The sequence below is a fragment of the Cricetulus griseus genome, chromosome 5 (assembly GCF_003668045.3).
Source record: "Cricetulus griseus strain 17A/GY chromosome 5, alternate assembly CriGri-PICRH-1.0, whole genome shotgun sequence".
Classification (NCBI taxonomy): Eukaryota; Metazoa; Chordata; class Mammalia; order Rodentia; family Cricetidae; genus Cricetulus; species Cricetulus griseus.
Genome location: NC_048598.1, coordinates 23,238,012 through 23,264,952, shown reverse-complemented (window position 1 = coordinate 23,264,952; position 26,941 = coordinate 23,238,012). Strand labels below are relative to the sequence as shown.

The window sequence follows — 26,941 nt, the reverse complement described above, 5'->3', positions numbered from 1 at the left end:
TACAATAACAGTTTCTATTTATTCCAACCAGTACATACAAAAAGAGATAATTAGGGACATAAAAGCTGTACAAGTTATTTTAATTGTAAAAAAAGCCTATAATACATGGCATGTTGGAACCTGGGGAAGCAGTTCAGTGTAGCCTACAAGGCCCTGAGTTCTCTCCCCAGCACCAAGAAAACAACACAAGAAGCACATCACATAGAAAAGGACACCAAAGACAAATGGGAAACAACGGCATCCACATTAGTTAGCTGACATCACTGGTACTTCTATTAGCGTCACTGTAACTAAGCAAACAGGAATGAAAGGCAGTTTACTGGAGGGCAGCCTGTGCTGAACATTCTCGGAACATCCTCCTCTTGAGCTCTGCAGTCTTCTCTTCTATTTTGGTGCAGCACTCCTCTGTTGTCTTCTCAATGCGCTCATGGTACTTCTCCAGAGCACTTTTCAAGTTTACAAAGATTTCCTAAGGACAAATGACAAAGAATTGCTCCATGGGACAGCCAGGCCTAACACTGAGCTGCAAATATTCCAGTGGCCATTCACGTTAGTTCTAATACAAGGCTAGGAGAGACTACCGCTGTGATACACTATGAACCACCAAGAAAACAAGTTGCCAAGAGCTTTAAATCTTATCAGAAAAATCAGGTGAGTTAGAGACTAGCTTATGTGAATGCTATTTTAAAAGCCAGCACATTCAACGGCCACAACTTAAGGTCCCAGCTCCACTGGGCTGTGTGTTTATTCCCATGAATGAGAAAGCTGAGTAAGTCAGGTGGAAAGACGACACTTTCAAGAGACCATCAACACCAAGTGTGGCTAAAATAAAAAATAAACAAACACAAGCTGCAAATCCACAGTCAGACATTTCAATACACCAATGCAATGCCTTTTTTTTTTTTTAACTGAGATTAAATATGCTCCCAAGGAGGAACAAATCTCACAGATAGAGCCACTATAAGGAGAACAGGAAGCCCAAAATCCATCAGCACACCTACCAGAAGCAAACACATAGCCAACGCCCTGAGCCTACTGTCAGGTGTTAACAGGGATGGCCAGTAGCCTTCTCAAATGCTGCATAAGTTAGAATAGCCAATGAAAGTCTATACACGATGGGCATTGGTGGCGCACACCTTTAATCCCAGCACTCAGGAGGCAGAGGCAGGTGGATCTCTGTGAGTTTGAGGCCAGTCTGGCCTCCAGAGTGAGTGCCAGGATAGGCTCCAAAGTTACACAGAGAAACCCAGTCTCAAAAAAACCAAAAAACAAAAAAAAAAAAAAAAAAAAAAAAAAAAAAAAAAAAAGAAAGAAAGTCTATACACAAGTGGAAATTTACACCAGTCAGACAGCTTGCATTTAAAAAAAAAAAAAAAAAAAAGAATTACTGTGAAGTCAAATACTTCTAAAGTCAAAGCATTGGCCTGGGGATGTAAAATCAAATCTAAGGCTAGCCCAGTGCTGTTCAATATAGAGGCACTAGCCATATGCCACTATTTAAAAAGAAATTAGATTAAATTTAAAATTCCATTAGCCCCTTAGCTGCACTAGACACATATTAAGGGCTCAAGGCCACAGTGCCCACCTACCCAGTAGCTACAGGATTGAGTGTAACTCTAGCAACGTTTTATGTGACAATGTTGGTCTGGTTATCTCATTTTTGAAATTTGAGACATTTTTAAATTATAATGGTATTCAGCATCACCATTGATCCCACAAGTATTTTAATCTATCAATCAAAAATATATTGTTGGAATTTTTCTGTGAGTACCCTGTGAACAGGACGTGGCAGATGAGATCACTCCACAATAACACATAGACTACACTAAGTACTGAGTGCTGGAAACAAGGCTCATACAGGCGCAGGACTACACATCTAACCCGCGGTGCAATGAATGCACCATGTACCATGTGGAAAGCACAGAGCCAGGGTTACCTATTAAAAGTCTGCAATAGAGGAGAAGCAAGAAACCAGACATATGGAAAGACTCAGAGGAAGTTACATGGAAGATAAAACTTACCATTTTTAATTAATTCCCACAAACACATTTTTGCTAACCTTGATCCTCTCCCCACCGCAGCCATCTCCCCTCATCCCTACTGAAACCCACCACTGTTAGTATTTCCCCCCCACTCCCATGTCACATGTGTCCCATTAGCCTACCTAATAACTCTCTCTCTTAAAGCCCCCTTTTCCCTTCTTATGGACTCTTTTCTAGCTCCTGGTATCTATTACTCAACCACTCCACATAAACATATATATATAAAACTTAGAACATGTTGGTCTTTGCGGGACTGGGTAACCTCACTTGATATTTTCCAGTAACATATATATTCCTACAAACTTCATTTTATTCATGGATGAGTAACAATCCACTGTGTACATGAGACGTATTTTCAGTCATTCTCGGGCTACTGAGGAACACATGCACCTGGGCAGACTGGGTATAAGGAGGACAGCACAGCAAGCGGAACGACTGTGCCTGGAGCTTTGATAATAACGCTGCACACCCTGGAGGAAGAGTTACAATGCAGCCAGAGTCCAGTTCACTCAACACTTTCTTTCATCCTGGAGAAAAAGGTATGGTGCTCAAAATTGCTGCCGACACCACACAATGAGAAATAATTGGTGTGGTCGAGACTTAAACTGATCTTGGCATTTTGAGAACCCAGGTTGAAAGAAATACAATTAAGCCTACAAGATATAATAATATCTTGAATTGAGAGCAATCATTTCATCACAGTATGGAGTGTGGGGGGGAATACTTGGCAGGGCTGCACGTGAAGAAGGTGTAGTCTTTAATTGATCATAGTTTGAACATGAACAGAAGGCTAGACACTGCTGCTGACAACCCAGCCCCACAAACAAGGCTTTGTAAACAGAAGCACTCTGCTTCTGGGACCACAGCACTACTTGGGAAGACTGCAGTCAGTGCTAGGTTCTACACTTTAAAGAAAATGAAAGGTAAGAAACACTAACAACAAACAGGGTAACAGTGAATCTGAAAATTAAGCATGTAAAGAATGAGCAACTGAGACCACTACACCCAAAAGAGAGAAGACCAAAGGGCACAGGACTGCCATCTCTTGGGCTATTCACTAGAGCAGGGCATAGATTAATCCAGAGTACAGACACTGAAGATTTTAAAGTCAGCATGAGAAATAACATGTTCACAACTACAGCTGTAGCAGAGCAGCTTGTGTGGTTATGAGCGCCATCCACAGAAAACAATCACAATCACACAGAGCCCGTCAGTGGCTCTCAAATGCCATCCTAGTCTAGAGACAGACAATTCAATTAAGAGATGGGACCTATTGTTGAGATTCTAATTCAATTTTGGGGGAGAGAACTCGGATCATTTCAAAATCCACCACTGAATTCTAGCACACAGCTAGTTCTAAAACACAGTGCTCAGTGCCTTTTCAACTTCATAAATCGTTATGGAAAGCAGACTATACCAAAGGCTATCCTAGGAATGGTTTCACATGCATGCTAAGGTTTAAAGAACAACCGGTATTACCAGGAAATGTCTACTATTAGTAGTGAGACACACGTGCCCAGAGCCAACAGGAATATAAAGTAGCTTGGGCATCTTTTGTGATTAACAAAGAGATCAAATTCGAGTCAGTTATTAGTTTTAATATGCTAATAACCAGTACATTAACTACACTAGAGCATGTGACAGCACAGTCTCTATTTTAATAATGTAGGATGAAATACCTCTTTGTACTAGGATCTTTTGCAGGCTGTATGGACAGTGAGAGTCAGTGGCAGTGAGAGTTCCGCCATCACAAACCAGGCTGCTTCAGAAGCAGGAAGATGGAGATGAATGAAAACAAGAGGCCTAAGGATTCTGAATAAAGAGCTGTGGCTATTTTGGGTAGCTTTTGGCAAAATGTCTTTTGAAGTGTAACATAAAAATCACAAGTAAAGTCTATCTACTAGGATGTCAGAACTTTCAATAAGCAACTACTTTTACCCCAAAGAATGGTATTCTGTGGCGTAAGTAAGAAAAAAGACACAGGAGACACGTGTCTGCAGATTATTAATTGGTATCCAGAGTGGTGCTATAAACGGATAAAAGCAGAGAGCCGGTGGGGTCAAAACTCTGTCATGGGTGACATCATCTATGTTTCAAACTCACAGACTTCCTATGTCCTAGGAGCACGCACCTGGGACTTCAGTTTCTCCTTTTTCACAACATCTTTTAGTTGCTGAATCCCAGATTTAATCTTCTGGATCTCTTGATTAATGGTGGTCACTTGCTCACAGACAGCACCTCTTTCTTCTTGAACTTTATTGCAGCCTCTAAAGGGGAACAGAGACGCCTAATATAACTTCTCTTGAGCATTTAAAAACACAAAGATGCTAACAGTGAACCCTGAGCCACCGTGTGTCAGTACTTGCTCCACAAGCCTAGCACCCTTCCAGATAGAAAAGCAAGCCGGCAAAAGCCACAAAAGCCCACACTGGGTGCTGCACTACAGTCATACCATGGAGTATGTAATACTTCATTAAAAGCCATCCTTTTTGTTTCCTTATTTTGTAGAGCTGAAGATCAAAGGCAGAGCCTGGGACATGCTGGGCAAGTGCTCCTCCACTAAGCCACACTTCAGCCCTCACAACCTGTTGTTTAATGTGCCTCAGGGCGCACATCCCCACACTGTCGGTGCGAATGTGGACTAGTGCAACTTTTCTGCACATCTGGCAACAAATACACAACCCCAGGTTATGTCTTTTCCTTTCATGTGCATGGAAATAATCAGTCCCAATGCCACACTTAAGGACTAAAGGAATGACATCTTAAATACACTGTGGCATGTATTCTACAGGCACATCCTTAGATTGATAAGGAAACTACCAGTGAAATACCTCAATATACTAGCAGAAGAACTTAGCAAAGTATTAATTTTTACTTGAATAACATTACAATTTCTTTTTCTAATGTAACTCTAGCCCATTATGGCTCAAATAAACACTAGTACCACAGTCCCTTTAAAGATTAACATAAATGAATTGGAACTCTGTGCCTCAAAGGGCAACAAACTAGCAGAGAAACACCAAGTAATTAAATAAACAAATAAACAACTGAAACAAGACGAGGTCTTATTTCTATAGACAGAATCTTAGGTATCTTAGTCACTAGAGGCGGAATTCTTTTCCTAACTGCGTCCTTAGCCGCTGTCCCGAGATCAGGCTCTTACTCGATCACTGTCCGCTTGTACTGCCCCCAGTCCTCTCGCTTCTTGTTCATTTTAAAGCACGTGGTGCCAAGCTTCTCCTTCTTTACAGTCATCAGTCTTCGGAGGGAATTTTCTTCAGTCTTTAGTTTCTTTAGTTCTGATGAATCACTTTCAATCTGGTCCTCCAAGTTCAGGTTCTGTTTTATGAAGAGTATTTAAAGTCAATACAATCAAACAGGACTTAAAACAAAACAAAAGGGTTTTCTAGGGTGAGCTAGAGTAAAACAGTTTTGAAATGGAGTAAGTCTTCAGGCTCTGACAGCTAAGTGACCATCACAACTGTACAAGGGGAAAGGGTTCAGAGAGCAGAGAGGAGCTGCCCCTGCTGGTTTGCCAGGTCTCGTGGGGGACAAGCACATAATAGGCAGACCCTGCAGCTGAGTGCTGGTGTGCACACCGAGGCAGTATGGAGAGAAGGGCAGTGGCAGACCTTAGAATCAAAAGCAGATCTGTTCTGTGACCCTAGATGGTGGGTAAGACTATGTGCTAGGCAGAGAAATCCTCCTAACCCCTGGATTCTCTCTGTCAAAACAAACTTTTTCTGTAACGTTAGTGGTCCTGGGAGTGGCCTGGATGAAGACGTGAAAATGATGTCAAGCATCTGAGAAACTGGGATGGCAGAGCTGCTCCTCAGTACTCAGGGCAGAGACTACTGTAAGTTTGACATCTCTACTAACACAGGTAGAGTGATGGGAACTAAGTTGGGCATCTATGCCACAGATGATAAATGATTATATCTGTTAAGACAAGTTAAAGCACTCATTACTATATTCCAAAATATATACCACCATGTGCTATGTTAACTTATTATTCATTTCATCTGAAGGTTGAAACAAGTCCTGTCACCCTGATGTTTAGGGGAAGATAGCTTACTCCTCAGCAGGTACTACACTACAGAACAGAATAAGCTAGTTTGTCTTTAGGAAGGCAGTAACAAAAGGTAAAAGTGAATCCAAGGCTGTAACAGCCCATCACATAATAACCATAGAAACACAGTACGATACAAACCTCCTTTAAGATATTGCTTAGCTTCTCCCTGTTATCTGCAAGGTCTTGTATTTTATTTTGATATAACTGCACCTCCAGCTGACAAGAAGGTAAGCAATCCACAGAGTCTCTATAGATTTCATACTTCTCCATCACTTCTTGCTTTGGGAAGGGGAAAAAAAAGAGACCAGTTTGAGATCCTCTCTTGAAACTGCAAAGTCCATTCATGTGATCTTCAATAATCTCTGCATTTGCTACTGAAAGCTCAAGAATGCACAGCAATTAAGTTCCTAGGTCAGTAGCAAGGCACTACTACTGGCGTGTCAAACTGGTAAAAGGAAATTTCTTTTAGAACATGTTACTTATTTATTTTATGTGTAGAGTGTTTTGCCTGCATGTTCATCTGTGCATCATGTGCATGCCTGGTGCCCGGGAGACCAAACAGGGGCATTGGATCCTCTAGGACTAGAGTTGCAGACAGTTGTGAGCTGTCACCCAAGTGCTGGGAATCGAACCCATCTATCTCCTCTGGAAGAGCAGCCAGTGCTCTTGACCACTGAGCCATCTCTTCAGACTGGTAAAGATGCTTTGAAAACTCCAAATATCTATTATGGTGATATCTTGTTTGTACAAATAAAGTGTATCTGAAGATCAGAGGGTGGAGCTTGCCACCAGCTAATAGACAGACATGAAATGAGATGGCTGGCCAGAGAGAGGAATATCGGTGGGAGGAAACAGGAATTTTCTCTCTTTTCAGCTGGGAAGTTAGTGTGGTAAGGTGTGGCCGTGGCTTGCTGCTTCATCTCTCTGACCTTCAGACATGCTTTGTTTGTACAAACAAGATATCACCACAATCTATAACAAAGAAAACGGGCACTACTTTACTACCTGACCATTCACTGCTAATTTTCCAAAGATTCATCATGTATGTGGGAAAGAGCTCACTCTGGTTGGGTGCAGCTTAGCTTGCAAATGCTTGTCTAGTGCCTACAAAGCTCTGTGGTCTGATTCTAAGCCCCACCAAAACAATCCAAAGGTTTGTTCTGCTAATTCTCAAACTACTTCTGAATACTACAAGAAAATCATATTATCTATTAGGAATCTTTCTGTTTGTTTACATAACTATAATTAGCATCTGGTTCTTTAAAAAGATAATCCCCTCTTTTAAAACACAAAAGGAATGTATATTTACTCAAACCATGTACCACTGCAGACATCTTTCCTTCTCCCCATTAAGCTACTCCCTGCCTTACCATATTAACCAGTTAAATTTCTCCTCAGAAAAGATCTAATCATTCTGCTCACCTTTCATTTCTATTTTTTTTTTTTGTGAATTTGTAAACACTCTTTGCATATAATGGACCTAATCGTGACTTCAAGTCTTAGTTTGCTTCCTGTTGCTGTGATAAAGACCATGACCAAAATCAGTGTGGGGCTGCGTAGAGAGATGGCTCAGTGGTTAAGAGCACTGGCTGCTATTCCAGAGGACAGGCATTCAATTCCCAGCAGCCACATGATGACTCCAAATTGTCTGGAATGTTAAAACCAGGGGATGTGATGCCCTCTTTTGGCTTCCAAAGGCACTAGGCCCTCACAGTCCACAGAGATACATGCAGGCATATATCCACACACACAAAATAAAAACAAACAAAAATAATTTTAAGTGCAACCTGGAGCAGGAAGAGTTTATTTTAGCTTACATCACAATCCATCATTAAGAAAGTCAGGAAAGGAACTCAAGGCAAGAACCTGGAGGCAGGAACTGAAGGAAAGGCCATGGAACATTGTTCACTGACTTATTCAGCCTGCTTTTGATAAAACCCAGGAACTGTCTACCTAGGCTGACCCTCCTATATCCATCATTAGTAAAGAAATGTCCCACAGACTTGCCTACAAGCCAATCTGATGGAGACAATTCCTCAATTGAGTCTTTCTTCCTAACAATTCTAGGATCGTGTCCAGTTGACAAAAACTAACAATACTTCATAGGTACAGAAAATGTTTTAGTAGGTCTTTTCTCTCTAGGATTTAGGTTTTCAAGTTAATTTAAAAACATCTAGCCTATAATCTAAGCCCTTAGGAGGCTGAGGTGGGAGAATCAGGTGTTCTACATTAGTTTAGGCTATAAAGTCAGACTGTGGGGGTAGAGTGTGTGGGTTCCATTATATAAAAATTCTAAATCTGTTAAACTTTAAATTTCTAATTCTCATAAAGATTTTTTTCATAAATAAACAGCTGTTTTCTCCTAGAGAAACAGCTAACTAAACAGAAACCTTCTTAATGGAGGGTGGGGTCAGACCCGGGGTCTGGAAAATTGACCAAGCACATCCTACCACTCAGTTAAACCCCTAGAGTTTTAAAATAAGGCAGCCATTCATCATAAATTTTCAAATCTATTTCTGGGCTCCATTTCTCTTCTGATGATTTTTTTTTCTGTATTACTAGTGACAATTTATGTTATTAGGAATTACTTAGAATTAACTTTAAAACTTTGATTCAAAAAAGAAGTCAAATTGTCTCTCCACCTCTAATTTTGTCCCTTCTTACCTCACCCCACCTCTCAGAGTAACCCTGGCCTTGAACACATTTCTTCTGCCTTCAATGAGCAGACACTCAGACAAATTCCCACTCCCTTCTCTTCTCAGACTCCCACAAATATAAACAAATATAAACTCTCATTTCGTTATTTTAAAGCATCCTCTATTTTTTAATGCTACTTTAAAAATGCTACTTTAAGTTTTTATAGCGGTTTTCTTTGAAGCAAAAATGATCAGGAGAAACAAAGATTTCTCAGATGTTCCGTCTCACCAACATATACACTCTAGGATTTCATGGTTTACACTGTGAGTTTAGTTACTAGTTATTTGAGAATTGCTTAATTCCTTTCTCCTCACAAGAACACAGCATGTCCACTAGATCCACCAGAGCGATGCCTTAGATGCTGCAGTGAGTCAACAGCTAGCTTGCAGATGTATTTCTTCCCCCTCTATCCCAAACAAATCAAAGAGAAAAATCTGTATAGATAGCAGATAATTCAGAAAGTAACACACAACACAGGGAGCTCACCAGAGAATTCCGGAGCTTCTGGACAGTGTTTTTCATCTTCTCTTTATAGTTCTTCACCTTCTCTGGAGAGTCCACAATTTTGCTTTTCAAGCTGTCTTGAACTTCTTTCAGAGAAACCACTGACAACTTTAGTTCATTCTGTTGAGAGATATTTTCACCAATCAGGCCAGACAACAAAATTGGTTACTGCTGTTTGAATAATACAACATTGTAGGCTCATGTGTGCTGTAACCAGGGAAAACTGAATTCTGACCACGCTGAACTGCTTAATGGCTCTGGCTATAAACCAAGTTCCTTAGTGTGACACTTAACACCCTCGGTGGCATTTCTGAGATCAATACCACAGCATCCTGATGCTAAGAACATCCATGAACCCTTGAATACTCTCCTCCCATTTCCTCTACATCCCTTCCATAAGCAGCACAAGTACACACAACAGTAAGATTATGTATTTGATGGGTTTTCATATTAACCGCATGACCTTTTTGTCCTTTGGTACCCAAAGTAATAGCACCTAAGAGGTGTGTGTGTACATGAGTGTGTGTGCATGTGGGTGGGAGGGGGTTGAGACTCACTGAGGGTAATATCATTTGTGTAAAATATTAGAAAAATAATCTATTATATGCTATATAGATGTTATATACTATATAACATACACACACACATCAGATCAGATGGTTAACTTGGGGTCCTTTTTACTTTCTTTATACATTACCATGTGTTCATGTTGTTCCTTTTTTTTTTCTCTCTCTTTTAATAGTTTTCTGTATTTAAGCTGAAAAAAGTTGCCAGGCGGTTGGTGCCACATGCATTTAATCCCAGCAAAGGCAAGCAGATCTCTCTCTCTCTCTTTTTTTTAATTTAAATTAGAAACAAGCTTGTTTTACATGTCAATCCCAGTTCCCTCTCCCTCCCCTTCTCCCCTGCCCCCCATCAACCCCTATCTCATTCCCTTTCTGTTCCCCAGGGAGGGGAGGCCTTCCATGGCGATCTTCAAAGTCTGTCATATCATTTGGAGCAGGGCTTAGGCCCTCCCCAGTGTGTCTAGGCTGAGAAAGTATCCCTTTATGTGGAATGGGCTCCCAAAGTCCATTCGTATACTAGGGATAAATACTGATCCACTACCAGAGGACCCATAGATTGCCCAGACCTCCTAAATGACACCCATGTTCAGAGGGTCTGGATCAGTCCTATGCTGGTTTCCCAGCTCTCAGTCTGGGGGACAAGAGCTCCCCCTTGTTCAGGTCAGGCTGTTTCTATGGGTTTCTCCAGCCTGGTATTGACCCCTTTGCTCATCACTCCTCCCTCTCTGCAACTAAGTGAAAGGCCAGCCTAGTCGACAGAGCAAGTTCCAGAACAGACAGGGCTACAGAGAAACCCTGTCTTGGAAAACCTTTGAGAGGAAACGATGACAACCACATAGCTAACGCGCTCCAGTATACTCAGTTTAAATATGAGGTAACCGAGGAGGTACTTACCAAACCCTTGGTTTTCTCAGAAATATCAGATTTCTTTTGGGCATTTCCTTCCTGCAGCACTGTCTAAAAAAAAAAAAAAAAATTGTGTTATAATGATTTGAAACAGTAAAATTAAACCACTAGCTACTTCCTCATACAATAAAGGTAAGAAGAAGAGGAAGCGAGAAGATCCGACGGTGTCCAGCTTTCTTTATTCAGTAAAAGACCTTAAGAGTCCCTTTGCTCAGGCTTGGTGGTGAGTCTCGCTTAAGCACAAATTGATTAACAAACCTGTGGACTGGTGACGCCCGCCCGATGGTGAGTCAGTGAGGGTGATTCTAGAGACAACTAACTAGCTCATGAGAACTCTGGCCTAACTGATGGGCCAACCCACAGATGGATCAAATCTGAACAGGTTGTCTGTCAGGAGGCTGCAGAGCTTTCTTCCTGAGGAAGCAGGGCCCTGGGAGGATGTGCACTGCCTTAGCACTTTGGGAGCACTCCCTTCGGCTTTCTGCTCTGTTATATAAGCTGCTCTGTCATGCTTCTCTGCCATGATGGACCGAGCCCTCTGAGACTGTGATCCAAAATCAACCTTCTCCTTACTTATTAAATAACACTTTAGTAACAATAATGAGAAAGCAAAAATAATAGAAAAACAAAAAGATAACTGCATAATCTGTTCTAGCACCACTGTAACACTTCAAAAATTAATACACAAATTGCAAGGAAAACTTTCTTCTTAAACAATAACTACCAACTCATTAGGTGTCCATGGTATCTACTGAGCAGCACAAAATTTCAAGCAACTTGGAGTCAGCCAAGACATGAAAATTATCATTTTCTCTCATTGGTTTGCACTTGTTTTTTTTCTTTTTTTTTTTTATCATGACAAATCTCCAAACCCCAGCTTCACAGAAATACAGGGAAAGTACCACATGCTAACACTTAAGTATCTTGAGCTAGTGCAGGCTGGATGTAGAACACTGCTGTATTTCCCATAAATAGAGACTGGCCCAAAGCCGCTTGAGCATTCGCTGCAGTGCCCAGGACACCACAGCAGAACCAAACACAAGAGAATATTCAAGAACTCTATGCATTCAGAATGCACATAGCACTGGCAACACCAACAGTCACAGCCGCATATTGCTTCTTCAGTAACTGAATGCCATGTTTAGCCCGGCCATGTGCACCCACACAGCCACATGGGAAAGGGCCCACAGATACCGTTTTCTGCCTAAACTCCTGGTTCAGCAAGTGCTGCAGCTCTTGAATGTCATCCATAAGCTGCTTGAACTCTTCTTGCTCTTCAACTGGAACCGAACTAAACACAACAAAACAGACCAAAAGTGGGTTTATGCATTGTTAAATTTGAAAGGCACAAATAAAACCTGCACTTTTAATAACTAAGTAAAGGGTCTGATTCCTTGTTTCTGAATTATATACTTTCAAGATAACCATTTTATAGATGACTTTTACCTTCTACTGAAAACAAAATAATTGGACAAAAGTCTTCAATTTTCTATCATCTAATGAGCTCCACATACACATACTCATCCACTGTCACTCCAACTAGAATGACCGTAGCATTCCTCTCTTGTCCAATGCCAATTTCCTTAACTTGGCCTTGGCTCTCAGCACCATACACTTCCCAGAGCAGGACCAACCTCTCTCCTGTGCTATCATACTTTCCATTAGCACCTACATATCAGTACTGGCTGGTTTTGTGTGTCAACTTGACACAAGCTAGTCATTGGAGGAAGGAGCCTCAGTTGAGGAAATGGCTCCTTGAGATCCAGCATTTTCTCATTTAGTGATCAATGGGAGAGGGCCCAGTCAGTAGAGCGGAGGGCATCCCTGTGCTGCTGGTCCTGGGTTCTATAAGAAAGCAGGCTGAGCAAGCTATGGGAAGCAAGCCAGTAAGCAGCTCCCCTCCACAGCCTCTGCATCAGCTCCTGCCTCCAGGATCCTGCCCTGTCTGTGTTCCTGTCTTGACTCCCTTCAGTGATGAACCACAATACTGAAGTATAAGCCAAATAAATTCTTTCCTCCCCAACTTGCTCTTTGGTCATGGTGTTATGTCACAGCCTTAGAAACCCTAACTAAGGCCAGGAGGTGGTGGTGCATGCCTTTGATGCCAGCACTTGGGAGGCAGAGGCAGGCAGATCTCTGTGAGTTCGAGACCAGCCTGGTCTACAAGAGCTGGTTCCAGGATGGCCTCCAAAGCCACAGAGAAACCCTGTCTTGAAAAACCAAAACAAACAAATAAATAAATAAATAAATAAAAACCCTAACTAAGACAATACCCAAATCTCTTCACACAAAAGTCCAGGTTTACTTTAGACTATCAAAGATATTAGCCATTTATTTTGATTGTTTTTGTGTTTCTATAGTTAACACTTATCCTCTTCTGTAAGAATTCTTCATATACTAGGAACACAACATGAGTTCTGTCACCAGCTTAGCAACGCTTTGTATCATCTGCTGCAGACATCCTCTCCCAGCTGTCATTTTCGTGATTTAGTTTGTGATTTATTTTTATCATGCTAAATTGCACTATGTGTCTCTCACTCTCAGTCTCTTAGCTTACTGTTGTCTACAAAGACAATTTTACCAGAGACCATAAACAGACAACCTCAAAGACATCAACAGACTAGAATCAACAAACCAAATCTGACTGCTCGTCATCAGTGCAGACAGCCCTCCATCTGTGATGGCCCCACAGAACAACTTCATTTTACAATAGCAAAACACGGTACACACTAGGAAGAAAGTGTACTTCAAATTGTGGTCTTTTTTTTTTTTTTTTTTTTTTTTTTTTTTTAAAGTGAGCAATAGGGGTGATGCTGGGATCCCCACTGTGGCTCCTGGTGGAAGAGTGAACAATCCCTTCCCACATGACAAAGCTTTGTTGTGCTATCATATTCAGTGGGGCAGGTGGACAATGCACTAACGAGAAAGAACCAATGATAAATAACCCAGACTTAGGGAAGGAAAATATAGATTTGTTTATAGAGACAGGGACCAAAATACCCTCCCATTATTTCAGGAAGACAGCAAGACTTGCTGTGGATAGTGGTACTGAAACCAACCACTTAACTATTTGGTTTGAATTCATCTTATTTGTAAAGCTCCCACTTACTCAAGTTTCTCCAGTTTCATCAATGCTTCCTGGTGCGCACTGTTTAACTGCTGCATTTTGTCCATAGGGGATTTCTGTGAATGCAATTTCATCAAGCATTAGCATGTCTTAACAGAAAAGAATGCATTAAAAAAAAAAAAACTCCAAACAGACTGCAAAATATTTATTCACCATTAAAAAAAGAAAGAAAGAAAAGTTAGGGCCAGGCCCCTAGGAGCATTTGGTCTGCAAACATTAAGAGATTGAGTGTGAATTCCCAGAACCTACATAAAAGGCTGGGCATGTTAAAAGTGCCTATAACCCCGGAACTGGTGGACATACACAGGGGAATCCAAAGAGCTCTCTAGTCAGCCAGACTAGCCCAAATGGCAAGCTTCTGGCCCATAGAGAGACCTTGTGTCAAAGCAATAACGTAGAGAGAATAGCAGTATGATTTAGAAAGACACCTGATGTCCTGCTCTGACTTCCGCTGGCATGGGCATATACCCACACACTCAAGAGCAAATGCCACATACCTACACCTGGCACCCAACACACAAAATATTAACAATACGTTTAAGTGGTTAGGCATTTATGAAAAATGAGTTAAGAACAATTTTCCTCCTTTTAAAACAGCTGGGGAGTAAACTTAGGGTTCATGTGCATGTTAGGTACAACCTCTCAGCAAGATTCCCAGAAATTTCTTTACCTAACATCTTACTATGGCTAGACACTGTGTTAGATGCTGATAATTTTCAAGAAAAGAGTCTTTTGGGTCCTGAACATAATTCTATCTCTTTGAGCTGTCAGTCATGAATGAAAAGCTATGAAACACCTAACTAAAGCACTGAATATAATGGGAACAGAGACCATGATACCCGTCCCAACACAGGTGGTGGCAGGAAGGACAGTCACTCAGGTTTCTTAGAAATGAAATGTCTGTGTAGTGTGTCTTTAAAAATGAGAGTGAAGAGCCAAACAAAAGTGTGTGAGTGTGTGTATACACAAGCGTAAATGTTCGTGCATCCGAGTGCATGTAAGCTTTGGAGAGTCTTCAGGTTCATGAGTGTAAGCTTAGCCTGATTTGAACTAAGAAGTCTTTATCCAGGTCCATGTCGCTGAATCTCAGATCTAAGTGGCTTATGTTACCCTAGTACTCTCTAAGAGTCCAGCACTTGCACAGTAAGAGCAATGGGAATAAATCCCCCAATCATAGTCCATCAGCTGTACAACGAACAAAAATCCATCTGTAATGTGATGGTGTTCAATTGCACCTTCCACTGTGAGGCTAGGCAGAAAGAATAACACAAACAGTCCAACTTGGCCTTGCTTAAAAGGCAAACAGATTTCAAATATCTGTTATTTGAAGAATACTATGTATCTTTGCAAACTTCTGAAAAAAAAATTATTTCTTAATGTAGGGAGTAATGTCTCAACTACAATGTTAAAGCAATATTCTATCTTCTGTGTTATCAAAAATATATCAAATTAAAGTCTGCTTTGAATAAATATGAAATCAAATTCAGTTCTAACCATTATCTAACAATTGGACCTGTGACAAAATTTCGAAGTGGATTGTAACTCCTACATGAGATGGCTGACCTGATGTGTCTAACAAATATACTTGGATCTTACATTTTGCAAAAGAAATTCTGCATACGTCTCCCGGCAAGACTCTCTGAAGTGAATGAAGTTGATAATGCCACTTAAAAACCGACTTGTCCGTTTTGCTTCTAAAACAGAAAATAACACTCTAAAACATTGAAACAACAAAATGCAAACATGTATCATTTTTTACCACATGACTTGGCTCCCAGCATGTAAAACTGTGTGCTCTGAGGAGGTGTAGAACACCTGCTTTTACTTAGACTGGAGTTAGCTCTGTGTTTAGAAAGGAGGGAGAGAAGAAGGGAAGCAAGCTGGCCTGGGTGATAGAGCAGAACTGAGACCATGGCCAACCGGAATCTTAAGACAGAAAAAAACAAATAATAAATCAAGCAAAAACTTTAGACAGCAGAGCACATGCAATGTAGGAGAGAAACCACCTTCAAAGCTGAAAGATGGGATCCCTGTGAACACACTTGCCCTTAGCAAACAATGCCAACAGAATGCAAAGGTCTTATGGAGGCAAGAAGGTAAGATTTGAGTTGGAGAATTGCTGTAAGCCCAGCTCTAGGGATCCAACAACTTCTGGACTCTGCGGGCACTAGGCATGTACATGGCATACATCACACATGAAGGCAAATACATACCGATATACATATAAATAAATAAATCCTTCAAAAGCTATTTTTAAAAAAATCCAGTAGCCAAAGTAAGGCAAGAAATGGAGAACATGGAAATACATAAATATTACAAAGGAGAAACAAAAAGGATTCAAGGTAAATTTAAGACATCATATCAATAACATTAAACACAAATGAGCTAAGCACTCCAATTAAAAGGTAGTGGGGATGAAAAGAAGAAATTCACAAAAGATTTCAATATCTCTATTAATCATTCAACACAGCATCTGAAAGAAACCCTGAAGGGACATTAATAACCAACTGGTCCAAACTGGTGGAGGCTGTACCCAGTGAGGAAATGCAAATGCAAGCTGTGTAACACAACACGGCAGGCCAAGTGGGTGCACATTCAGGTCCTAAGACCTGGAATCTGTGCACGCTATTAAAATAATACATCACAAGATCTCACTGGACAGCGGCAGATTACGACACTGTGTCCCCTGTGGTATGGCATGTGCTGCAGTGAATAAGAAGAGTCGGGATAACAAAGAACAGAGGATTCCACAGACAGGAGAAGAGCATCAGAAACCACAAAGGAAGCACAGAAGGGGAATGAACAAACAGTAAACAGCACAGGGCTCCAGCTGCCCAGCTCACACATCCAAAATAAGGAGCCAGTCTACACACATGCACATCTACAGATGAATGAGTGAAGAAAATGTGGAGCAGGAACTCATGCCTGATTTCAAGTCTCATCATAAGGCAGTTACGTGGTGCAAAGATAAACATCTAGATGAATGGTGTAAGGAAACTGGATATCCAGACAGAATTCAGCAAGAGCTTAGAGAATAGCAACCCCAGATATGTGGACAATTGATGTCTTCTATTATATTAAATCTGATGATAAGCTAAAGTGATAGGAGAAGCATCAGTGCTGTCAGAGAATGGTGGCCACAGGGAACTGACTGAAAATGCACATAAGAAACCTCTGTGGGTCATGGAAATGTTACGCACAGTTACAGCAGTATAGTATCAGTACTATAATATCAGCTTTTCATGGTAAAGAAAGTAATTGCTAATTTGATAACTTTGGCTAGATTAACTCACTATGCAACATCACACCCACACATCATTTGTATCTAGACTCCCAATTTTTAAATGTAACCTCATGACTTCATTGTCTTCATAACAAAATAGGCTCAGAACTGGATCATCTGCCCTTTTTCTTCTTATCTTTGCTCACACGTCTTCATAGCCAGCATCCTCTCAGACCTGCAGATAGGCTCAGCACACTCAAGCCTCAGCAAAACCATCTTTGTAGTTTTAGCCTTCTGTGGGAAAAGGGTCTGGTCTGACCACCATAAACACTCTGTTTCTCAGCATAACCCACCTTCCCAAGGCAAGCAGACAATCTCTGTCCTTCTTACACTGTGCCACTTATTGGGGTTGGTGATTGCCACACTTCTTACAGGAAGTCTAGTGAGCTTTAGGAGCATCCATCATGTTTGACAAAGTGATATCAACACAGAAATAAAGTTGTCTTCCAAAATTTTAGGACCATTTAAAAAAATAAAAAGCTTTAAGAAAAAAATCAATTTAAAAAACAGCTTTCTATAGATCTATAAAGGACAAAAAAGACTTTTCTTACAATTTTCTTTTACATTTACTGGCAGAAAGGGAAAATGGAGAATTAAATGGTCAGAAATGTAATTACTTGGATCAGAAATGTACTTACTTGGATACACAATATCAGTAATCTCAAAGTCATTCACGCGGCAGATGGGCATAAAGGATTCCCTTGAGGATCAGAACAGTGAAGAGCAGGGGCATTAGGTGCTAAACCATTAACACAAACATCTTAGTTTCAAACATATTTCTCAGTGTTCAAAGGCCAAGTCAAGTCAGAAGACTACTGCAGTGCACAGTGCTGCAGCATTGAAATCTACTTCAATATTGCATCAGTATTATTTTTTCTGGGTGTTACAACAGCATTCATACAGTATCAAGATATTTACAGACTAATAAGCAGCACATATTCTTGGAGATTCTAAGACTACAAGAATGCAAAGCTACCAAACAATTCCAGACATAGAGCATCATAGACTGTCACGTGAGAGCATCCTGAAGAGTGCCAGAGATGAAGACAGAATACATGTGAGAACTCCAAACACATATTAAAGTAGAAGGAACTGTTCTTTCACAAAGATCATACCGTCAGACGAGTTTAACGTAATATAGACAAAAAAAATCACCCTTTACTCACAGATGAAAGAATAAATTGATGACTGGTAAGAAGCCCTCCATTATATGTGGGTACATGACTTCTGCGTTCACTGGCATCTGAATGAAATAAGTCACAAGTCAATCAGAGAAAATAAGAAGAATCTTCAACAATAAAAACCTTAATCACAGGAAATGATCAAATGATATAAATTCATTACCACTAAATCTGAAAACAACACACCTTGAAGTGCACAGCTGGACTTGACAGTAATGTATACACGTTCAGTTCCCAGTGAGCACTTAATGAAGATTTTTAAGTGCATGGAAACAACATCAGGCCTTATGCTAGGCATTTGACTTTGTTGTTTTCTTTTAACTGTTACAACAATCCTACTTTAGAGGGATACCCTGTTTTGTAAAGAAATCAAACCTTTGCAAAGTTCCATAGTAAAAGAGGGCAAAATCTTTGATCATTAAAAACATCCAATCATAAGCTAAGAGTGGTAGCATGTGTCTATAATACAATGAGTTCTAGGACAGCCTGGGCTATCAAAAAAAAAAAAAAAAAAACATAGAACCTTGATGAGACCCTGTAGACATTATATCTTCATGGATCCTTAGATAATGGCCTGATAATCTGATCACAAATCATGGTCAAGAAAAGTGGTCATTCTGATTAGAACTATGTGGCTTGCCTCATTTCAATTGCTTCAATCTTACTATCTTTGATTTTAATCTTAGAGTCCTTCCTACAATTTTTTTTTCCTAAAGACTTAGCAGTTGTTTATTAAAGTCTCTGAAGCCAGATCTACACATCTGCAAACTGTATAGAATCAGTAACTTCCAAGTGTCCTTTGGTCTTCCATTATAGTTTTCATCTTACCAAAGTTCTCATGTAAACTACTATTATGCCTAAAAGTCTTTTGTAAGTGAGGTCAATTTTATGAAGGCATTTAGATTTGTTGGAAATAAAATCAAACACTTCTTATCCTTTGGGGTACAATGCATTGTGAGCAGAACTGCTGTAAAAACAAAACCAAAACACTATCTCTTAACTCACCATGTAGAAGTGTTCCAGCCGGACCCCATACACTATTTGTAAAGCTCTCATGTAGATCATGTATAAGACCTCAGGCTACAACAGAAAGACACCTGTCAACATCTTACATAGAGAACTGTGTCATTACGGTCATCCCCATCTAATGCTACAGTAAATGAATGCAAAAAAGGTGAGTAAAACCACCCGGTTTCCCTCAAAATACCTCATAATTTCTCCAAATTTTAAAACACCTTATGGTACATACCAACTTGTTGATATGTAGTGAATAAACAAGGAAATCAGTTACTTATGAAGGAGAGTTAGTTTATCCATATCCAATCCAATCAACACACCCAGCCCAGGCAGAGAAGACAGGTGAGTCTTTTGGAATTCTGTCAGGAATGTGGAAATACTGAACACTCAAGATTTTATTTTTACTTTTCAAAGAAAGATCACTCAGACTAGCCTGCTACTATGGATTGAAGGTCACCTAGATTTCAGTTTAGCTGCAACACTTGGAATAATGACTATAAAATTAATGGATAAATAGCAGGATTTAAAAACTGTATCTTCTAAGTCAGTAGACCCAAATGCTGGCTTGAGGACTTGCCTGCTGTATACTCGGGTTTATTAGGTAAACAGAAAGGCCTGAAATATGGTTAAATCTACCAGTGCTTCCCCAAAGCTTAGTCACTCACTTCAAGGCCTATCATTTACTCGGAGGCCATTCTTTCCCCTTTAAAGAACTGACGAGCACTGAGATACACAATTTTATATTCTGTATGATAAAAGAAGCCTTCCCATATTATAACTTCAAGGCCAACACAGGAAACTGGAGGGAGACTTTGGGATTTTGCTGTGACACATAAATAGCTCATTTTTGCATTTAATAACCAAACACATAAAGAATAACACCTGTCAAAATAAGTCAATTCCCGCCTGGGGCATAATGTAAGAAAATTAATCTGCACGCTTCCAAGGAAGACTGTTTTTAAGCATGCGTGTGGAGGAAACCACTTGGAATAAATCCTGTCAAGCTCTCCAATAAACGATACCCTCATACACCACTCCAGTAATATAAAAAATTTAATATACTTTAATATATCTATGCTTTAAAGCCTTTTTTTTTCTTTAAGGAAAACAACTGTATTAAAGAACAGAGTTCCCAATGGGAATGTAGAAGTTGCCCCACATATAAACTTAATGTTATTTTAAAATTACACCAGGTGAGAGATTTTTCTCTAGATTAAAAATGACTGGCCTACAACAAATATGAGGGCACATGCCTTCCTTCCCACACTACAGACCTAGTAGCTTACTTTATTCTTAAATATCAGAATCTCCATATGAAAACAACCACATTTTACCTTTGGGTTTGGATAAAGATCATTCTTAGAGAGGTTTTTGCCATCGGCTCCTGTTAGTAATTTATTGCGAATATGAACCACAATCTCAGCTACATTGTATCTGGGGAATGACAAGGTTTCCATTGTGGGAGTCTCCTCCTAGTTTGAAAGAAGGAAAAACAAAGATCAGAAATATGTATAATGAATAGTCCTGGAAACTGGAAATAGTCTGGAAATTGATTCTTAGGGTAAAAAATGAACAAGCTATGGTTGAACTTCTCATTGTAGTATTTTCATCAAATATCTGAACAAGGTAAGGAATTTTAAGCCAGGCATGGTAATGCATACCGGTGACCCCCAACACTTAGGAGGTGGAGGCAGGAGGATCAGAAATTCAAGGTAATAATTACATGTAAAATTCAAGACCAGCCTGACTGTATACTGTCCCAAAACAAAACAAGATGAATTTTATTCACACACACTGAAAGATGCTGTTTTATCCTAAATAATTTTTATCACAAAGTTATAGTCATTTTCTGTTAACATAACCCTAATCCTAAATTCCATAAGGAATGGAGGCTTTGAGTTGACACAGTAGGAAAATTATGTTGTTTTCTTTTCACATGTGGGCCAGGGCATATAACAAGATGCTGAGAACTATTTCTCAAAGCACAAGACAGACAGATAGCAGCAGCAGCAGAAGCTAGACATAAGCAATGCTAACACAAGGCAGAAAATAAAAATGCATTCTGATTTGATATCCTACTCAATACACACCCGGTAAGATGACTAATAAGATTTAAGATGCAAGCAGGGGTGAGAGCTGGGGCAGAGGGAAAGGAAGATGTAGAGGGAGAGCAGGAAAGAGAGGCTTTAAGGATCCCTTTCGCCACAGCAAGAACTTAAAACACATAAAATAGAAAAATGCCCTAATATGTGCAAATAATAGATTATTCCTACCGGTGTCCTCTTAAAATAGTACTTGTCAAAATTCTGCTTCCCTTACACATCCCAGAACATGACTGGCAATGTTTGAAGATATTTTTAGTTGTCAAAAGAAGAATGCAATGGCTAGAGGCCAGGCACTTTGCCAAATACCTCACAATGATTCAGGTGATCTCTTACAGCAAAGTTGTCTGTCAAAAGGTGTGAGCAGAGACCCAGAGTGAACATATTCAATTCTGCAAACAAACTGAAATGGCTTACAAGTTTTGAAACCTACTTTAGGCTTTCATTGTTTCTTAGAACAATTATGGCTAAAAAGAAGCTCTAACAACTTGCCTATCTCCCCAATGAATGGAAAATGCCACCCTAAAACATGGTTGTTAAATAACCTCCTGATTCCAAACCCTTCAAAACATCACAGACCCCAAGAACTATAAAGGCTATTTCATTTCACTCTAGTGTGTCTCTAATAACTGGAAGACACTTCCCCAACTATTGAGAAATGCTGTTGTAACCTCATCACTGATCCTAGTTTTAGACGCTGTAACTGCACAGAATGCATTAATCCCTATTTACAGGACACTGCTTTCAAAAACGTGAAGTCAGCCATGATGTACTTTCTAAGCCTTTTCTGCTACAAAATTAAACATCACTTCCTTACATGCGGCCACTCCTTTATGACATTATTTTTGCAAATCTTGCCTTTTGAGACAAATGAATACACCTTTTCCTACTCCTACAACAAAAATCAGTAGATTTGTACCTAAAGTAGAGGTGGTTTCTGGCAAGTATCAAGCAGGCAGGTAATTATGTGGTGGACACCATTAGGCATCCCATCATTACCTCCAGGTCAATAATGTCAGAACCCACAGGTTGAGGGCTTAACCCTCACACTGCTTCCCTTTGACACGATGGTCACAATCCCAGGCTGTTTTTCTTATGCTTCTGATAGCCTACTACATAGTAGAGTTCCTACCATGCCCTTCTTGATTTGATTCATCTCTAGAGCAGCTCAGGCATAAGGAGATATTATGTTATATTATATTATAATATTATGAGGGATGAACACCGGATGAAGAAACAACCAGGGCCAAATATGAAGGAGGAATATGGAACCTCTAGGAACCACAAGTGTCTGGCAATCCCAGATTTCCTCTAAATCAGCCCTTTAGGGTGCAAGGCAACAGCTACCCATTAGGCAACAATTACTCATTAACATAAAAAAAGTTCACTTATCACTGTGATGGCCCAAAGGATTTTGGGGTCTGTACACCAAGAACTTTGGGCAATGACAAAATGTATATTTCACACTATCAAACTGTCCTATTAAATTATCCTCCAAATATTATTTTGTCAATATCTTCCCTTGTGTTAGTCTGTGTGTGTGTGCAGGCTATGGGGATCAGAGGCAGTCTCTAATCTTGTTTCTCAGGTGCCACCCACCTTTACTTACTTATTTAGATATGGATATATATATATATATATATATATATATATATATATATATTTAAAGATATGGTCTCACAGGCCTAGAAGTTACCAAGTAGGCTAGGCTGACTGACCACCAGACATCTGCCTGTCTCCACTTCTACAATGCTGAGAACCATCTGACCATGGCCAAAACTTAAAAAAAAAAAAAGAAAGAAAGAAAGAAAGAAAGAAAGAAAGAAAAAAATGTAGCTTCTAGGGTTAACTCAGGTCCTGCCTTTCCTAATCGAGCTATTTCCCCAGATAGTATCTTCGTAAAACATAACAAATGAACTCAACATCCCAGACCTAGTCCGTCTAGGGCAGAGGATTAATTCAGCAAGGAAATACCTCTACTTATTGTGGGTAACTGTAGTACCATTTGTGTAAAATAAAATACATTTACGACCCAGTGAAAGAAACTCTAAGAGCTTCAACATGGCCCACTTACATTAGCCTGGGTGTCTGAGACCCCACACACACTTCTTACATCATTATTTGAACTTTTAAGACATTTTCTACTACTGAATTTCATAAGTACAAACTTTTGTTTCAGAGACAGGATCATCTCAAATCTGGGTTGGACCCTTCACACATTAGCCATCTATCTCAGTATAAATGACAAGTGTATGGGAAAGGAAACTATCTTACCCGGAGTATGGTTGTTTGGTGTATTTCAAGAAACTACAGACCTCTACAGACTCAGAAAGGTTCAGCCAGGTCGTTCTGTAAAAAGATGTTTATAGAGGGTTCTCCACAGGACAGTTCCCTCCCTGCAGAGGAAAAGATCTCTGCACAAGAAAAGAGTGTATTTCTGATTCCTGCCCAGGTACAGATCACTACAGGTGACAATGACATGAGAGACTTCATCAGCAGAACAAGATAGCTTTCATTTGCTGTGTATCTCCTCTGGCCACAATTCCAAACCCTCAGTCACTTCCTTTCCCTACAGAGAAGCCTAAGCCTTTACCCTCTGACTAATGTCTTTATGATCAGCCAGTCTAGACCTTCTTTGCATTTAGGCATATACCAGATTCTGGGCTTTTTCTTTCAATATTCTGAAGTCAGTTATTTCGTAGATTAAAATGATGAAGCTTTCAGAGGGAAGAAAAGGTAAATAAGCATTCAATATTTTTCATCTAAGTCTCAGCTTTTGAAACTGCTCATAAAAACATTACAAAGAGGATACTTGCTAAAGCAAGCTGCACCTAGATTAGAGATTTTACCAACAGAGTAGGTATAAAATATCTTCATGACTCTTAATCTCACACTACCCTCTGCCAATGTTTCACTGCTGTGTGGTTAATCCTTATAAAACATCAAATCCTTACAAATGTACAGTTGGCTTGCCTACCACACAGATTTCAATCTTTTTCACTTTAGTTTCTCAAATCTATAATAATCTAGTGCTCTTTCTGGTCCAAGTTAATCCCTTCAAGACTTCTCCTAAACTTCCAATGTCTCATTACAACTGCTTGGGAATTTCTGAGGATCAGTTTCCCAAGTTAAAATTACCAAGAGGCTTACACCTGCAATTAGTGGGTATAATGGCTTCTTCTCATCCAAATTCTCAGTCTTTTGTAGTGCAATTTCAGTTCCAACGTGTGTGTGTGTGTGTGTGTGTGTGTGTGTGTGTGTGTGTGTGTGTGTGCGTTTACAGACAGTGAAAGAGGCCTTTAGTTTGAGCTCTTAGCTCAGACTAAAGTACTTTATAGTTACAAGGACTCTCTGACATGTTTGCTAATGACTCCTGTTTCTCTTTTATTTGTAACACTACAATGCTAAGCACAGCATGTCCTGGCATAACAGTTAAATTTTATACATGTGGTTTTGCAATGCAAAATTAAGCAAGCAAGCAATTCCCAATTTTAAAGAATTAAATAAAATAGTTCCTCAAAATCTTGATGAGGGCAGGGCAGTGGTGGCACACGCCTTTAATCCTAGCACTCCAGAGGCAGAGGCAGGAGGATCTCTGTGAGTTCGAAGCCAGACTGGTCTACAAAGCTAGTTCCAAGGCAGCCAGGACTGTTACACAGAGAAACCCTGTCTTGAAAATCAAAAGAAAGAGGAGGAGAAGGAGGAGGAGGAGGAGGAGGAGGAGGAGGAGGAGGAGGAGGAGGAGGAGGAGGAGAAAAAAATCATGAGAAGGGTCATGTGTTGTACAGGAGTAGAGCCATATACGCTCAGGTCCCTGATTTTTTAATTAAATACAACATTTTCGCCTTTTGATTCGTGGTTCTGGGTGTAATAAAGAGATGGTGGAACAACGGAGATACGTAGAAAACTGACAAGCATTCACAAGGAAACATATCCCACTGACACCACCCTTGTGGCTCACACCTGTAATTTTAGCACTTGGGAGCTGGAAGTAATAGGATTAGGAATTCAAGACTAGCTTCGGGTACTTACTGGGTTCTAGGCCAACTTGGATTCTTTAGACCCTGCTTCAAATCAAAACACATAAGCTTAAGTCAGCGAACCCAGGCGCCCCAACCCTAGGCCTCCTCCCCGCCCTCCGGCGCCCGCTCGCACTCACCTGCGGTCCCAGAAGCTCCGGGAAGAGCAGATAGTAGCCAAGCAATCAACCAAAAAACACCAACCGCTGTCACTTTTCAAATCAGCCGCCTTCTCATGCGGAACCCGCCCTTTTCCGCAGAGTGCTCTTCCGGCGCGACGGGTGCCGGAAGGGCTCAATAGACCCACGATGGGTGGGGCTTGATGTGCATTGCAACAAGCCTGGCCCCAGGCGGGCGGAACCATTATTCCGAGCCTCGGCTTCTATTCGGAACTGCAAATCCACTGGACAGGAGAGCGCAGCTGCTAGGGGGCGGAGTTCCGGGAGGTGTTTACTAGGTTGTCGGTGACTTTCTCCGGAGCTGTGTCGCCGGCGTCCGAGTTAGCGAGCAGAAGGTTTGCTGGTCCCATCCATTAGGCTCAGAGAGTGACAGTGGATAAAGGGTTCTCCACTGAATCAAAAGCATTGTAGAGAATCCTGGCGTAATAATGACAGTGTCGCTGTCTGATGAGCATTGATGAGGTCAGGTTCTGCCGTGGATATTTGTACACTTCATTTCACTTAAAGTTCATGAACGCTTGGGACGGGAACGCGAGCGGATGGCTAGACATTGTTAATTTGCCTTAGAAAGAATGCCCTGCGTTAAAGAGATTGCGCGAGTGACCCAAAGCCGCCCGTAGCATTTCAAAAGTAGTCTAGCCAGAATCTGGGTAAAGAGGACCTAAGTCCCCTGTAAGCAAGACTTGGAGAGATGGGAGGTACCTAATAGTTCATTTGATCAGGGCCTCTCTCACATTCAAGAATGCTGCTCTGAGAGAAGTAATTTGGAATGATCTGGAGTAAAACTAAATCTCTGAATCTTAGTCTCTTCCTGTCTCCTAAAATCCCTCCCCTGGAGCCAGGCACCACAAGTGCTTTCTACAGATTAAGGTAAATAGTCCTGTCTGCTCCATACAGTATCATTAAGATTCGGGGAATTAGTTCATATAGTGTGCTAAATAAAGTGACTGGCAAAATTGTGAATCCCCAATAAGTATTATCTATATTTTGATTTATTTGTAAATGGTTTGTAGTTTTTTTTTTAAATCACAACTAGTAAGTGCTAAAAAACAAAAACAAAAACCAAAACTAAAACGTTGAGCGTCCAAACAAGTGAATTACATGAAGACCAAGAGTATAGAGACTATATGGTCTTTCTCTGAAGAAAAGTTGAGATGAATGTGTAATCAAAGCTATTTGAGGTGTGGTTTTTGCTATAAATTTAACAGCTAGAAGTGTGTTAGAATTTGAATTGTTTATAAAATAA

General features: G+C 40.3%; 1 protein-coding gene across 3 annotated transcripts; it reads right to left on the bottom strand.

Moving 5' to 3' along the window:
- Nuf2 (NUF2 component of NDC80 kinetochore complex) lies at positions 1-25,813 on the bottom strand. Of its 3 annotated transcripts, none has more exons than XM_027417089.2 (15): positions 25,657-25,777; positions 25,530-25,561; positions 20,730-20,867; positions 19,384-19,458; positions 18,364-18,440; positions 17,836-17,897; positions 15,511-15,608; positions 13,897-13,970; positions 11,982-12,078; positions 10,776-10,838; positions 9,298-9,435; positions 6,253-6,393; positions 5,206-5,381; positions 4,174-4,309; positions 1-469 (listed from the first exon to the last, which is right to left on the bottom strand). In XM_027417089.2, exons 3-15 carry the CDS (start codon positions 20,850-20,852, stop codon positions 317-319), a joined length of 1,413 nt encoding a protein of 470 aa, XP_027272890.1. In that variant the 5' UTR covers positions 20,853-20,867; positions 25,530-25,561; positions 25,657-25,777; the 3' UTR covers positions 1-316. The 3 variants fall into 3 exon arrangements, with proteins under 3 accessions (XP_027272890.1, XP_027272891.1, XP_027272889.1); XM_027417090.2 differs by having other exon boundaries at positions 25,530-25,564; positions 25,657-25,776; XM_027417088.2 differs by lacking the exon at positions 25,530-25,561 and having other exon boundaries at positions 25,657-25,813.
- Between the last annotated feature and the right edge of the window lie 1,128 nt (positions 25,814-26,941).

Excerpts from the sequence above, each read along its gene's own strand:
- Nuf2 (XM_027417088.2), bottom strand. The coding sequence starts at position 20,852 with ATGGAAACCTTGTCATTCCCCAGATACAATGTAGCTGAGATTGTGGTT. Across the intron at positions 15,609-17,835 it reads TACTGATATTGTGTATCCAA|AAGCAAAACGGACAAGTCGG; the intron begins GTAAGTACATTT and ends TTTCTGTTTTAG. Across the intron at positions 470-4,173 it reads AGGAGAAACTGAAGTCCCAG|GAAATCTTTGTAAACTTGAA; the intron begins GTGCGTGCTCCT and ends ATTTGTCCTTAG.